The 13,682-nt window shown below is 35.7% G+C and overlaps 1 protein-coding gene across 2 annotated transcripts in view; it reads left to right on the forward strand.

Annotated features, from left to right (window-relative positions):
- The window catches only part of LOC142336036 (uncharacterized), a 421,548-nt gene that overhangs the window by 60,499 nt on the left and 347,367 nt on the right, over positions 1-13,682 (forward strand). Inside the window, exons 10-14 of one of the 2 annotated variants that reach the window (XM_075384527.1) lie at positions 2,304-2,500; positions 2,860-3,043; positions 3,177-3,320; positions 7,647-7,859; positions 8,195-8,617. The exons of the other annotated variant lie outside the window; for it this stretch is intronic. Coding sequence (XP_075240642.1) covers positions 2,304-2,500; positions 2,860-3,043; positions 3,177-3,320; positions 7,647-7,859; positions 8,195-8,512 — 1,056 coding nt within the window. The 3' untranslated portion in view covers positions 8,513-8,617. Of the gene's footprint in view, positions 1-2,303; positions 2,501-2,859; positions 3,044-3,176; positions 3,321-7,646; positions 7,860-8,194; positions 8,618-13,682 lie in introns of those variants that run through there. 2 annotated transcript variants of the gene reach the window in all.

Genomic DNA, 13,682 nt, shown 5'->3' on the forward strand with positions numbered 1-13,682 from the left:
GAATGCCTCTTTCTACCGCTGGGTAATTTAGTTTTATAAAATTGTTCACATGCGAATCCGATTTTGCTAGTTTTTTTTTCATTTTTTCTGTTTTGTTTTTTAGTTTAATTTACTAGAAACATTCTTTTTTGCAACATCAGGAATTTTAATTTCGTTTTGTTAATAATTCATTTTTCGGCATAAAGTTTTTGAAATCCAGGTTAAAATTTTTCAAAAAATTTTGTTTTTTTTTGCAAAATATTTCAACGTTGCCAGTTGTATTTTGTTTCTACTTTTTCAAATCTGTACAGGAGGATGGTTTATTCCAAGTCTAGAATTCTAAATTTTGAAATGTATTTGTTTTCATTTTTTTATTTTGATTTTTCAAGAACATTCAAGAATCAAGAAGTGGTACTTTTGTTTCCGTGTTTCTCATACATTCTAGCAATCCCAAGCACTTAATTGTTTTTTTTTCGTTTAGCTTTTTTCAGTTATTCAAAATTTGTACGATATAAGCTTTTTCTTAGCATTTTGTCACTTCTTTGGTTCGCAATTAATTTCATTTAACAGAATGCAGCAGTGAGAATTTGCTTGAAATCCTTTTGCAAAATTAGTACTGATTTCTGCTTTATGCATTTTTTGGAGGCTTCGATTTTGTTTTAAAACTATTGGGCGTTTGAATATTTTGTTTCTTTTGTTTTTGTGATCAATTTAATTATGAAGTAATTCTTTTTGTCTACCATATCTTCAACAAGGAAGAAGACCTTATTTTTGTTTTAATTGCTGATTTTAAAAGTAAATGTAGTGGTTTCTTGAGTTTTCAATTTTTTTTATTTAGTTTAGTTTATCTGCCTTACCTTTTCAGAATGTTTTTGAGTATTTTTGTTGATTGCCGAAATCTATTTTTTCAAGACCAGCAGCATGAGTTATTTCCTGCCAATTTACAGTGCTGACAGTTTTTTGAGCCTACCATTAATTTGACCATCCTAAAAATGTTGGACTTTTTTAAACGTTCTAAATATTTTTTAAAATAATGAAATTTTGCTGCATTTCTTTCTCGTGGTGACTTTGGTATAAATTTTAACAATCTTTTAATTCAAACCAGACGAGGTAAAGAGTTGATGGTTTAATATAAAAGGTTGTGATATCGGCTGCAATTACTGTTTTTTGTGAAGTTTTGACGCTTCGTGTCGCTTCCGGAATTCTTCCGGCTGTGTTTTTCATTTCGTCAAGATTTTTGTTACGACCATATGACGTCACAATCACTGCAATTCATGCAATTTCACTGAATTGCGTGCGTGACGTCATTTTCACTCTTATTTGAGCAAGTGTTTTGTGTTAATTCGCTTGATTAAGTTTTTTGGTCACGCGTGACTTACCTCGCTCTCAAAAATGACCTCCTGACTCCGAAACGGACTTTTTTTACTTTAACTCAGAGATGCGGTCAAGTGTGTGCGTGTCACTTTTAATGAAGGTTAATGGAGAGCAGCTAATAGAAGCAGCAATAACTTATACGGATTCGTATTCAAAATTTAAGATCTCAGTTAAAACTCAATTAAAAAGAAAGTTCTCTTTGATCTGTTTCTGTTACTATCTTTTTGAGACTGCAGATATACGAAGCTATTGCGGCTATTTTCTGACAATCTGCCAGCTATGTTTATTTATTTTTTGATAGTCCTATAAATCGAAGTTTTCCAACAGGCTTTAAAACTCAATTAAAAAGAAAGTTCTCTTTGATCTGTTTCTGTTACTATCTTTTTGAGACTGCAGATATACGAAGCTATTGCGGCTATTTTCTGACAATCTGCCAGCTATGTTTATTTATTTTTGATAGTCCTATAAATCGAAGTTTTCCAACAGGCTTTAAAAGCAATGAGATTATGGAATTCTCACGGACCTGAAGCTGAACCTCGTAGTGGTAACCACATTTTGTCATTATCTCAGAAAAACTTTGAAAGCCTCGGTTGAATTTTGTGCCGCACGATATTCGGAATACACACTAATCTGTGCTATTATGGAGTGGTGTAGTTATTGAGTGATAACCAAAAAGACGTTTAAGCAAAGCTTCATTATCAAACAACTTTAACGCCCTAAAATAGCGAAAAAATGTTTAAGGCATGATATTACAAGGGAGGAAGTAAATCCGATATTCTGTTCAAGCTGTAGTCTAATACCGATGGCTATCTTGCGAGATTCTTGCATATTCGACGAAGAATCTTGCAAAATTCTGCTTAATCCTACAACACTCTTGCAGGATAGCCGTCGTTAATAGACTAGTGTGCTGGTTGTGACATTGAATGTGAACTAATTGGAATCTGTTCCAGCTGGAGGAGGGAGAGCACACAGATGACTACGACTCAATGCTGGACCAGTACAGACAGGAGAAACAGGACGAGTGGGTTAAAAGGAACCAGCAGAAGACCAGGTCACTTGGGGGAAGGGGTGTGAATAACAATAACGAGATGGACGGGGAGAGGGAAATTTCGCCTCCTCCGAGGGAAGAGATATTCTTTCAGAAGTAGTAAGTTGTATTTTTTCAGATCTTTTGTTGTTTTACATCAGACTAATTGAGTGGAAACTTGGGCGTGGGAGTTTATTAAAGTGAGTTTGTAATTAAACTTGAACATTAAAACTTGAACTTGTGAATGTAATTTTCTTAATGCAAGCCCATACTGAGATTACAATTGGCGGTGTTGGCAATATCATTTCGACCCCCTCTCGCTGTAATTATAAAAATCGGCGATGGCTGTTTGGCTCTATTAGATTTTCACTGGCTAAAGATCGGGGAGCGTACTTAGTGCAATGCGTTAATTACGAGCTATTACTAACTGTAAATGTAATGCTAGCCAAGGGCAAAAGTGCAATTGTGTTGTGTTATAGTGTGCGTGAGATGCACAAGGAATGGGAGAAGTGGTATGATGAGAAGAAGCAAAAAGAGGAACAAGAAAACAGCAGTACCACATCTAATACCACAACCAATACCAAAGAGAATAACAAACAGAAAGAGAAAGACACCCAATCACAGCAAGCAAGCTCATCCAATACCACCACTACCACTTCCAAAGTACGTCAGACTTCCCCTCTTCCCCGCCATATGTAGCATCGCGACGCTAAACCTAAACTAGGTGTTCGTTAATGCTAATTTTGGCGCAATCACGTTCATTATAGAACTATGATCAAAAGTGATTTTTTTTCAGAAGGCCTCTAACCTGAAGGAGTGTAAGAGCATCCTGGCCCAGTGCAGGATCAAAGATGAGAGTGATGCTGAAGTGGCTATCGAGATATCCCGTGCTCTGGCAGAGGCACACGTGCAGTACAGACTCCGATACATGAAACCGGAGGTGAGAAGGGTTCATCCCTGATATATAACAAAGATCTGTCCGTCGCTCCTCCGTTTAACTTTTTTTTCAAAAGGTTGTGTGAGAAATAAGTTGAGCATTTGTCTTTTGATAATGGTCTGTGAAGCTTTCAGAAGGCGGAACTTCTATTTAATGGGATCTGCAGTGGTAATGCTGAACAATGCTATATTTTTTGTCTGGAGTTGGTTGCTTCAATTTTGTTTATTTGAACAATTTCGTTCAATTTAAATAGGGTTCGTAGAAAGCAGATTTGATTGTGCTGAATCAGTTGAGCAGTTTGAAATATTTTTGCAAAGGTGTTTAATAGCCGCCCTCATCTTCTAGCCGGCTACTATAGCAGGCCTATTTCTAATTACTCTCAAACGAAGTTTGTAGCAGTTATATTAGTCTGTGGTTTTTTTTGCAATTTTTCGCATGACCGTTTGTTGGTCTGACCCATTTTACTTTTCGTCCTCAAAAACGGGATACACAGAAAGCGCTCGCAGAGCATTAAGTTGTATTAGAGCCCTAAGCCTTACTATACTTAAAAAATGCGATTCACCAAAACTGTTTTGAAGAGAGAATTTCATTGTGTGAATGGTGATTCTTAATCTTAAAAGTTTGACACCCTCAGTCACCCCACCCCTTACAGCCATCAGCCTCCACCTCCAGCCCCCATTACCCCCCCCCCCCCCTCAACACCCCCATTGACCACCTATCGATTTGAACCACCCTCTCATCTAGCCTTCGCAACCGTAACCGCCCATTGCTTGATTTTTGTTCACATGCGGCAATCTGACTTCTGTTTCAGTGTTTTCCTCTGTACAATTACAAGTTTACATATATACTGTCATGGCGCCTATTTCCAATTGCTTGAAACCATCAACGGGCAGCTGATGCTTTTTAAGAATTTGAAACCAATTGTTATTATAGCTGCGAAGCTGTAAGCTGAGCGTAGCTATATTGCGGTGCTCTTGGTTTTTTTGTTTCGTCGTCTGACGCTATTTTTTCGTTTTACATTTGTTCACACAGCAAAGCTGAAAAAGTCAAATTTTCTGAATGACTTCTTCCTCTCACTAACGGAATTTGCGCGCGTGACGTCATTTCTAACTCGCTTTAGCGAAAGTTTTTAAGTTATTTGCGTGATTAGATTTTGATCATACGTGACTTACCTCACTCAATAAAATGACTTTTGCACTTTAAAACTTAGGTTTAATTTGAATTTGTTTAAGGTCACAGGAACTCATATGTGCAGTAAAGGTCCCCCTAATAAGACGCTTCTATGGAATGAATTTTAACAACCTTTATTGATTTACCGCTGAATGTTTTTTAGCCTAGTTTTTTGAGCGGCGTCGATTTTTTTCAATTTAGATCTGTATCTGTTTCTATGTCTAATATATGGCACGCAGGTCTATTCTTTCGCAGCTATTTCGGCAATCTGCCGGCTATTTTCGTTAAATATTAGTGTTTATTTTAATTGTTTAGTTTTTTTTATTAATAGCCGCCGTCAGCCTCTCAACGGCTATTATTTAGGCGCTCTCATTTTTATTAATTTGCTTTACCTTTTGATCACGTTTTTCGTTCTACAGAAGTCCTGATTTTCAAGTTTGACTTCTGACTGACGTCACTCACTGTTTCAAGTGAATAGATTTTAAATTTTTTCAATTACGCAATGTGGTGAATATGTCAAAGTCAAGAGATCAAAATCAAAAGAGTTGATAAACCAATAAAGCCCGGTCATTGCGTCATTGGCGTCATTGAGATTTAGGTGATAAAAGTTCATTAGAGTGTTTGCCAGCTGACATTGGTATTAAGCTTATAAGCTTTCAGTTTAGAAGCCGTATTAAGTATACTTTTAGAATGCAACTGAATCTGCACGCCAAATGCGAGCACTTTTTGACACTGAAAAAGAAAACAGAAAAATAGACCGGTCAATTTATCTTTTCTTCTGTTCTAATCCCGATGTCCACCAAGCGCGTCAACGGCGGTTATTTTCCGGCAATGTACCTGCTATGTTTTATGTTGTTATCGCTTGGTCTCGTTAGTGACAAGTCTCATCGGTTGCTAATAAGGCAGTCTTGAATCAGGTTAATCTCCTCTGCTCTTAGCTAAATATTTCGTTGGCCTTTAACACTTAAAAATATCCAATTAAATAGAATCCAACTGAAACTGCACGCTAAATTAGAACACTTTTTGACACTGAAAAAAAAACAGAAAAAAATTGGTCAATTTATCTTTTTTTCCTCTCTTCTAATCCCGATGTCCACCAAGCGCGTCAACGGCAGTTATTTTCCGGCAATTTACCTGCTATGTTTTCTGTTGTTATCGCTCGGTCTCGTTAGTGACAAGTCTCACCGGTTGCTAATGAGGCAATAGTGAATCAAATTAATCTCCTCTGCTCATAGCTAAATTTTCTGTGAATTTTAACATCTATAAAATCTCGCTTTATTTTTTGTCTTTTCAATTAGTTTCATTGGGGGCAGGTCTCATCTTTTGCTAATGACGAATAAAATAACCTAATTAATGTTTCAAGAAATTTTATAACTTTGACACTATCTGTTTAAAAATAATGTAAGGTGTTGAGTTTTGCCTGTATTTGTTGTGCATTATGTGGTCTTTTTAATCAAGTCCATTAATTAAATATCTTAACGGCTACCGCTGATCCATAAATGAATTTTAGTTTTTTGAATTGATTCCAGTGGTTTTCAATGACTTTGGAACTTCATAAACTTTGGATTTTCAAAAATAATGTATGTCTGATTTTTATAGTTCTGCCCAGTTGCTCCTTTTCTTGTGGTTTTGTCGTTTAGTCTTAATAATAGCCGTTCTTATTACCTTCTAGTGTGATGCAGTTTTTTTATCGGTTTTATTTGTGAGCTAATATTTTGTTGACACTTAGATACCAGTTGATTATTAAATGTTTCAGTTAATTTTTGAATCTCATATTTATTTCGTGTTCTTTTTGTCCTTTTTCATCGAATGGAATTTTAAAAAAAGATATTTTGATTCCAATTTTGACAGTTATGCTATTGTTATTGATTTTGTGTTTCAGTTTTTTTTTTCTTAGGTAACTAAAATTCAAAAAGTTCTGATCTTTGCCAAATTCGGTTTTTGCGCTTTATTTTTGTTCCTTTGAGTTTAGCAAATTTGTTGTGTGTTATATGCATTCTATGGATGCGTAGTATCAATAGCTATACTAAGTGATGTTATTTTTAATAATGTTTAGATTTTTTGTTTACTTTTGCGACTTTAAGATCATATGCTTTGTTGACTAAAAAATTTGACGTTGCTGAAAAAAAATGTTGATGTTCGTCATTAATTCAGTCAGTTTTTTGGATTGTAATTCAGAACTTTAACAGATCAGGTTTTATGAATGAAAATTTTGCTCACGCGGTGAAGATTTTGGTCTAAAACAGGACGTGGGTTGAGAGTTTTTGCGGCGTGAAATTTTTAGCTCTTATTTTATAGTATAGTGAGAAAACGGTGTTTGAATAAAATCCCGTTTTCTCGCTAGTTGTTTCGTGTTCACTTGCGACATTGATTTAACTGTTTTTTTTTGTTTCATGATCGGATTTGTTTTCTAATTGGTTTTCCAATTCGTTCATAGTCCACTCTAGTTGACAAATTCTAGGTCAGGACTTGTCCTGCTTATTTATCTACTCGTCGAATAAAACTTCGCTTTGCCTTAGTTCACAGCTTTTTAGTGTTCAACATTTTGCGTGAAATATTTTGGATTGCTGAAGGCTAGTTTCACTCCTCTCATTCTGCTCAAAGTGCTTTTCAACAGCAGTTGCTCAGTAGAGCAATCGAAAAGGAACAGAGTCAATACCGAACACGAAATTAAAATTATAAACGGGATAAGATAGACGAATTTTAGATGCCCACTATATTTTTAAAGTTTTAGATACCATCTCTAATTCTTTCTGGTATTAATGCTAAGCCCTTTACCCTCTCATTATGAAACAGGAGTTTGCGTTTTGAGTTTTTTTGTGTTGATGAATCAATTTTTTCCATTTTCTGTTCTTTCAACACCGATCGGGGTCATGGGAATCAATGGCGGCTATTTTTCGCAATTTGACAGGTATGTTTTTGTTTTTTGATTTTTTGTTGAGTAAATTCAACAGTTGAGTGCTGTGGTTGTTGTTGTAAGAATAGTGTGGTCAAAAAGACCATATGAGATATGTTTTGGCAGTATTAGTGGCACCTATCTGTTGGCTCGTATCAGGGGCTCTATCATGAAGAATCAGTACCGCTCAAAACTATAGTTTGAAACTTGTATTAAGTGATTAAGAGAGCAAGCATAGTTTAATCAACGTTGAATTTTTGCAGGAGAAAACAAAAGAGACCCAGGACATCTACAAAACGGTGCTAGGCTATTTACGCGAAATGCAATCAGGGAAAATCCCTTCTCTCGCTTTGCCATCGACATCTGCTATTCCAGCTACCAGTATGCAAGCCCCCACCCCAGGTGTCATGAACCCACAACAGATGTTCACTGCTGGTGCTATGATTCCCCCGAATATGATGCCACCACCTGGACAGGTATGGGATTAATAATTTCTAATTAAATGTTTTTACTCTTTCTCCATCCTGAGAAAGAACGACATGTACAAAGTAAATTGGAGTGAATTTCGTTTATTGGGAATCAACTAAAATATAGAAGTTTGATTCGACTTGTCCCGTATAAATTGGGTTACATAAAAAATCAGTTCTATTTTTCGTAGTTGATTTTGTACAGTTTTTCTGTATCTTTGACTGCAGCTTCTATAGACTTGAATATACGACTATAATAAGGATATGTTAGATGAATTTACGACTTTATGATGTTTGAATATATGACTATATGAATATATGATGAAATAATAAATTGTACACAGGTACCTTTCCCAATGCCAGCGAATGGCCAGTTCCCACCTCCTATGATGTTTGGTAACATGCCGCCACCGCAAAGTGGTGCACCAACAGCTACAGTCAATGCACAAGTTTGGCCCACAGATCCAAGAACTGTTCAGCCCGCTGTTCAACATGACTGGAATGCTGCTGGAAGTGGAAACAAATCTGAAGTTTCTGATCAGGGAGGAAATCCCTTGATGATGACGGGCGACAATAAGCAACAAAATCAACCACCGCCGCCCTCGGCGTTCTCGCAACAAGCCGCCTTCTATCAAGGTCCTTCCCCGGCGAAAAGGAACTGACATCTGACATAGATGTTGCATGCTGCTTAAAGTTTTGAAGCTCGTGACTTATCTCATTTAATAGTTTTGTGATAATATTTTTGTTCAATACAGTTTGCGAATCAATCTTCCTGTTTATAGCTGCAAAGCTGTAAGCTGAGCGTAGCTATATTGCGGTGCTCTTGGTTTTTTACGACTCGAAGAGGAGTATTGGTTTTCTTAAGGTTTTTTTTTTTTACCGGAAGTACTATTCGTTCAGACGCTGTTTTGACCTAAAAGCGAAAGTGAGAAAAATTGCCGTATGAACTAATTTTTTCTAAGCGAGAGAAGTTTTTTTGATCATGCGCTGCGTTTAGTGAATGACTTTTTGACTTTGAAAAGTAATTTTTGACTGAATGGCACATATAGATAACCGTTTTTAGCCGTTTTTTCGTCTAAGTGGCCCATTTTTTTTGCTTGTAATTTGGTTTTTTTGTAGAAATGATTTTTATTCGATGCTATATTGAAATGTAAACCTTGGAAATTAATAGCACAGTGTTTTGCAGAGCCTGAAAACGCGTTTCAAGTTCAAAATTGGCATAAATTTCTTGATTTTTTAATTAATTTTTGGCTTTTTTCCTATTATTTTCTTCATTTTTGGATCTTTTAGCCGTTTTTTTTGTCAAAAATCAGTCAATATGACAACTTCCCGTTGACATTTCATATACTCGATGCTCGTTTTACCTCGATGTATTTTTGTTTTATGAAATTGTACTTATGCTAATCCGATTTTGGTAGTTTTTTTTCCTATTTTTCTCAGTTTTTTGTCTGTATTTTGGTTTTAATTACTAGAAATATTCTTTTTGTGCAACATGAGGGGCTTTAATTTTGTTTCAATAAAAACGTCAATAATTTTTTTAGCGTTAATTTTTTGAAAATTAGTTAAATTTTTTTATAAATGGGGTCCTAAAATTTTTTTGACATTTTATTGCAAAATGTTTCAATGTTTCGTATGTTTGATTTCTGCTTTTTGATCTGTTCAGGAGGATAGATTTTTGTCTCGGATGTATCGTTGTGTTTTCTATGTCTCGAATGCTGAAAAATGAAATGGTGTTAATTTTGTTTTTTTCAACTTTTAAACTTTGATTTGAACTTTCAAAAATCAAGAATTAGTCTTTGTTACGGTGTTCCTTACATTGTGTCCATATTGTTCGCATTCTTGCTTGTGTCATTCTATCTCTGTCCTGGCACCTACATTTATACTGGTTTTATTGATTTTTTCAGTTATTAACAAATTGAATGATTTCGGCTTTTTCTTAGATTTTCGTCATTTCTTTGGGTTGCAATTGATTTCATTCAACAAAAGGCAGTACTAAGAGTTTATAGAAAGCCTTTTCCAGAATTGCTACTTATTACTTTTATTGTATTTTTTCCGACCTTGGTATTGTTCTTAAACATTTTTTCGCCTTTAAATATTACTCGGTTGCTTTTCTATGATTATTTTAATTTTTGAATTAGTTTGAAATCATGTTGTCTAGCATATATACAAGAAGAAAAAAGTATATGTTGTTTTTGTCTTAATTGCACTGATGAGAAATCTAACTGTAGTAGTTTTCTGATTCTTAACTTTGAGCTTTATTTTTTGAAAAATTTAATTTGGTTTCTAAGTTATTATTATCTGCCGTTTGCTTTAGCGATCTTTTTGAGATTAGAATCATGAAATATTTGAGGGAAGTTGATAGTACTGTCAGCTTTTTGAGACTATCAGTGTTTTGACTATCCTTTTTATTTTGCACTTATCCTTACCAAACGTTTTCAATAATAAATATTTTTGGGGCATTTTGTTTCTCTTGGTGACAGTGGTTTAAATTTCACCAATTTTTAGATCAGACCGGGGGGGGGGGGGTGTTTAATGAGTTTATGGTTTATTAAAAAAAGGTAATGGTTTCAGCTGCAATTAGGGTTTTTGTCAAGTTTTTACGCTTCGAGTCGTTTCCGGAATTCTTCCGGCTATGTTTTTTGTTTCGTCGTCTGACGCTTCATTTTCGTTTTACATTTGTTCTAGAACATTCTGTCTCGTCACTGCTTAAATGGCTTTTTCGCGCTTGATTTCACGCTTTCTGCGTGACCTAAATTACGGTTATTCAGAAACAGAATCTTCCTAAAACAAATTTGATTGTAAGAAAACAGATTGTATGGTCCGACAGCCGAGTGGATAAGGCGGCTGCCTGGTAATCCGGAGATCGCCGGTTCGAGACGCGACAGGGAAACGTTTTTTGCACCAAAAAACAACCTCCTTTGAAATAAACTTGTAAGTTTTATAGGCGGCGACGATAACCATTATCAACTCACTTCTGTATCTTTTTCCATCTGTATTTTACGGCACGCAAGTCTATTTCGCAGCTATTCCGGCAATCTGCCGGCTATATTTTATGATTACCGAAAAGTTTTCCGCTGCGCAGATCTGCTCCTTCGTTCTATTCTGTCCCCCCGCCCCCAGTGTTTTTATGCTACCCATTTACAAATATTGTGTTGTTATATAGCACATTATGAATAAAAATAACACGTGGGTGTAAAAGTTATATGTCTACTAAGCTGAGGGGGAGGGGCAGAATAAATCCCCTTTTTGATACAGAAATCTGTCGTTAACATTCGCCACATTTAGAAACTAAAGACAAATAAAACTTTAAGGTGTTAAATCTATGGAACATTGGTTAAGAACTGAAATGTAAAAATTTCAATCTTTAAATTTTCTGATATTTGCAACTATTTCAAGGCACAACCGAGGAATAGGGCACCATGCTCTCGTCAGTTGAAAATATTTCGGAACTTCCGTAATTAGACCCAGTAATCAGACCCATAAAAGAGTACCGGCAAATTTGGTTCTGCAACTCGAAAGTTTAAGGATTACATTTTTAGATTCTTTTCCATTTGTGTCCCCCAGTACGTTATGAACCCCCCGGTTACAGAGCAAATGTCATTACATTTTGTAAAAAATCATTTGTAAAAATATGGCATGTGCGACGGGGGGGGGGGGGTGCACCAGCTAAGCTGGGGACACAAACGTAAAAGACTCCATTTTTTAACAGCTCTCATTCAGTTTGTAGCAATTATATTAGTCTTGTGGTCTTTATGCAATTTTCTGCGTCGATTTTATGTCCAAACATCATAACTTTTCGTGCTCTAAAAAGGGATAAACAGATAAAGCACGGAGGGCATTAAGTGGCTGAACAGCTCTCATAGAGGCTTCTTCTTACCAGTCTATCAGTATGCGATTTACCAAAACTGTTTTGAGGAGACAATTTCATTGTCTGAAGGGCGTTTCTGAATCTTATAAGTTCGACCCCCTCAATCATCCTCCACCTACATCCCGCAAGACCCCGTACACCTTGTGATGTGGTTCTCCTCTCGTCCTGTCATCCTAACCCTCACCCGTTAATTGATCCCCCACCGCTCACCACCCTCTAATGTTAGCATCCCGAAGCGCAAGCTTGCTACAACTGAAGTTAGCAGCTTGCCAGTCGCTTGAGAGCAATTCGCCCGATGCTATTAGATTGTGTTAATTTTTTTGATGATTAATAGCCGTCTCAGCTTGTCAGCCGGCTATTATAAGGCTCCTATTTTTTACAATTCAAAGAATTTTAATTGTATTGGGGCGCTGTCTTTTTTTTTTGAGATCTGTTCACACATTTTCACGATTTTTGAAGTCAAATTGGAGTTGTGATTTTGGTCACGCCGAAACAGGAAGTGGAGCGAAAAAGCGAGTGGTTTTTCGGCGTGAAATTTTTCGCTCTAATTATAAAGTAGTGAGAAAACGGTGCTTGAACAAAAAATCGCTTTCTCGCTAGTGGTTTTTTGTTCACATACGGCAATTTCACTTCGATTTTTACTTTTTATTTGGTTTTTGGATTGGATTTTTCTAAATGGTTTTCCCAATCCATTCATAGTTCATTCTAAGCCTAATTTTTTGTTTGAACCAGATTTCCATTTCTCGCTGGTGATTTTTTCACATGTGGCATTTTTACAATGATTTTCTGTTTTTTTTTTGTTCTTTTTGTCTTCTTCTTTTTGTCTTGTTAATTTAGAAATTATGTTCCCAATTCACTCATAGTCCGTTCTAGGTCTAGTTTTTAATAGCCGCCCTCATCTTCTCAGCCGGCTATTTTAGCGCTCCTATTTTTACAATTCAAAGAATTTGAATTGTATTGGTGCGCTGTTTTTTTTTTTAAGATGTGTTCACACATTTTTCAATGACTTTGATCTTTCAAAACGGGATAAACCGGTAAAGCCCAGCAGGCATTAAGTTTCATTAGAGGCACAAAATGGGCTTTAGTAGTCCTTCAAGTGCGTATAGTGGTGCAGCTGCTGGGATGGCCTTAATTTAAGGTTAAAAGGTCATTTTTAGAAGTTTTTCGGCTCAAAATGGTGCAATTTTAGATGTTTTTTGTGATTTTTTTTGAGATTTTTGTTTGATTAGTCTTAGGTTGAAGTTTTTAAAAGCTGATGAAGGCCTTTCTCGAGACAAAATTGCTTGTTATAACCATTTTATGAGCTATATGTTGCGGTACTACAAACATAAACACACAAAATGATACTAATTTTTTCAATTTTTTTCAGGTTTTTCGAAAATTTTTGTCATTTTTTGAGTTTTTTTAGCCCTAGTTGTCACGAAACATACTCTAGGTTTTGATAATGGGTTTGATGATAGATTACTGCACAGTTTCTTGTGGTAATGGAACGGTTTTCAACTTTTTGACATCATGAATTTTGGCATTTTTTGACAAAAGTTGCAAATTTTTCATGTTTTTTGACATATTTATTGTCATCATTCAAGTTGTTTGAGTCCCAGGAGCAAGGAAACCTCATTAGGGGTTGGATAATAAGTTACTGAAAAATTTTTAGTTGCCATGGAATAGGTTTAAACTTCTGAATATTTTGCATTTTTTTTAGGTTTTTGAAAATGTTCACCATTTTTTTTTAAGTTTTTCCAGTTTCAGGGAACAGTTAATCTCTTTTGAGGTTTGTCGATAAGGCACTGCATAGTTTCTAGTAACAATGGAATGCTTTTTAATGTCTCGAGTTATAGCATTTTTTTAAGATCTGCATTTTTTTTGTTTCCTGATGTTTTTGTCAGTTTTTGATATTCGTCCATTCTCAAGTGCAAGAAAAACTATTGCACGTTCGGATAAAAAGTTACTGCATGGTTTTTAGT

The sequence above is a fragment of the Convolutriloba macropyga genome, chromosome 3 (assembly GCF_964194025.1).
Source record: "Convolutriloba macropyga chromosome 3, txConMacr16.3, whole genome shotgun sequence".
Classification (NCBI taxonomy): Eukaryota; Metazoa; Xenacoelomorpha; order Acoela; family Convolutidae; genus Convolutriloba; species Convolutriloba macropyga.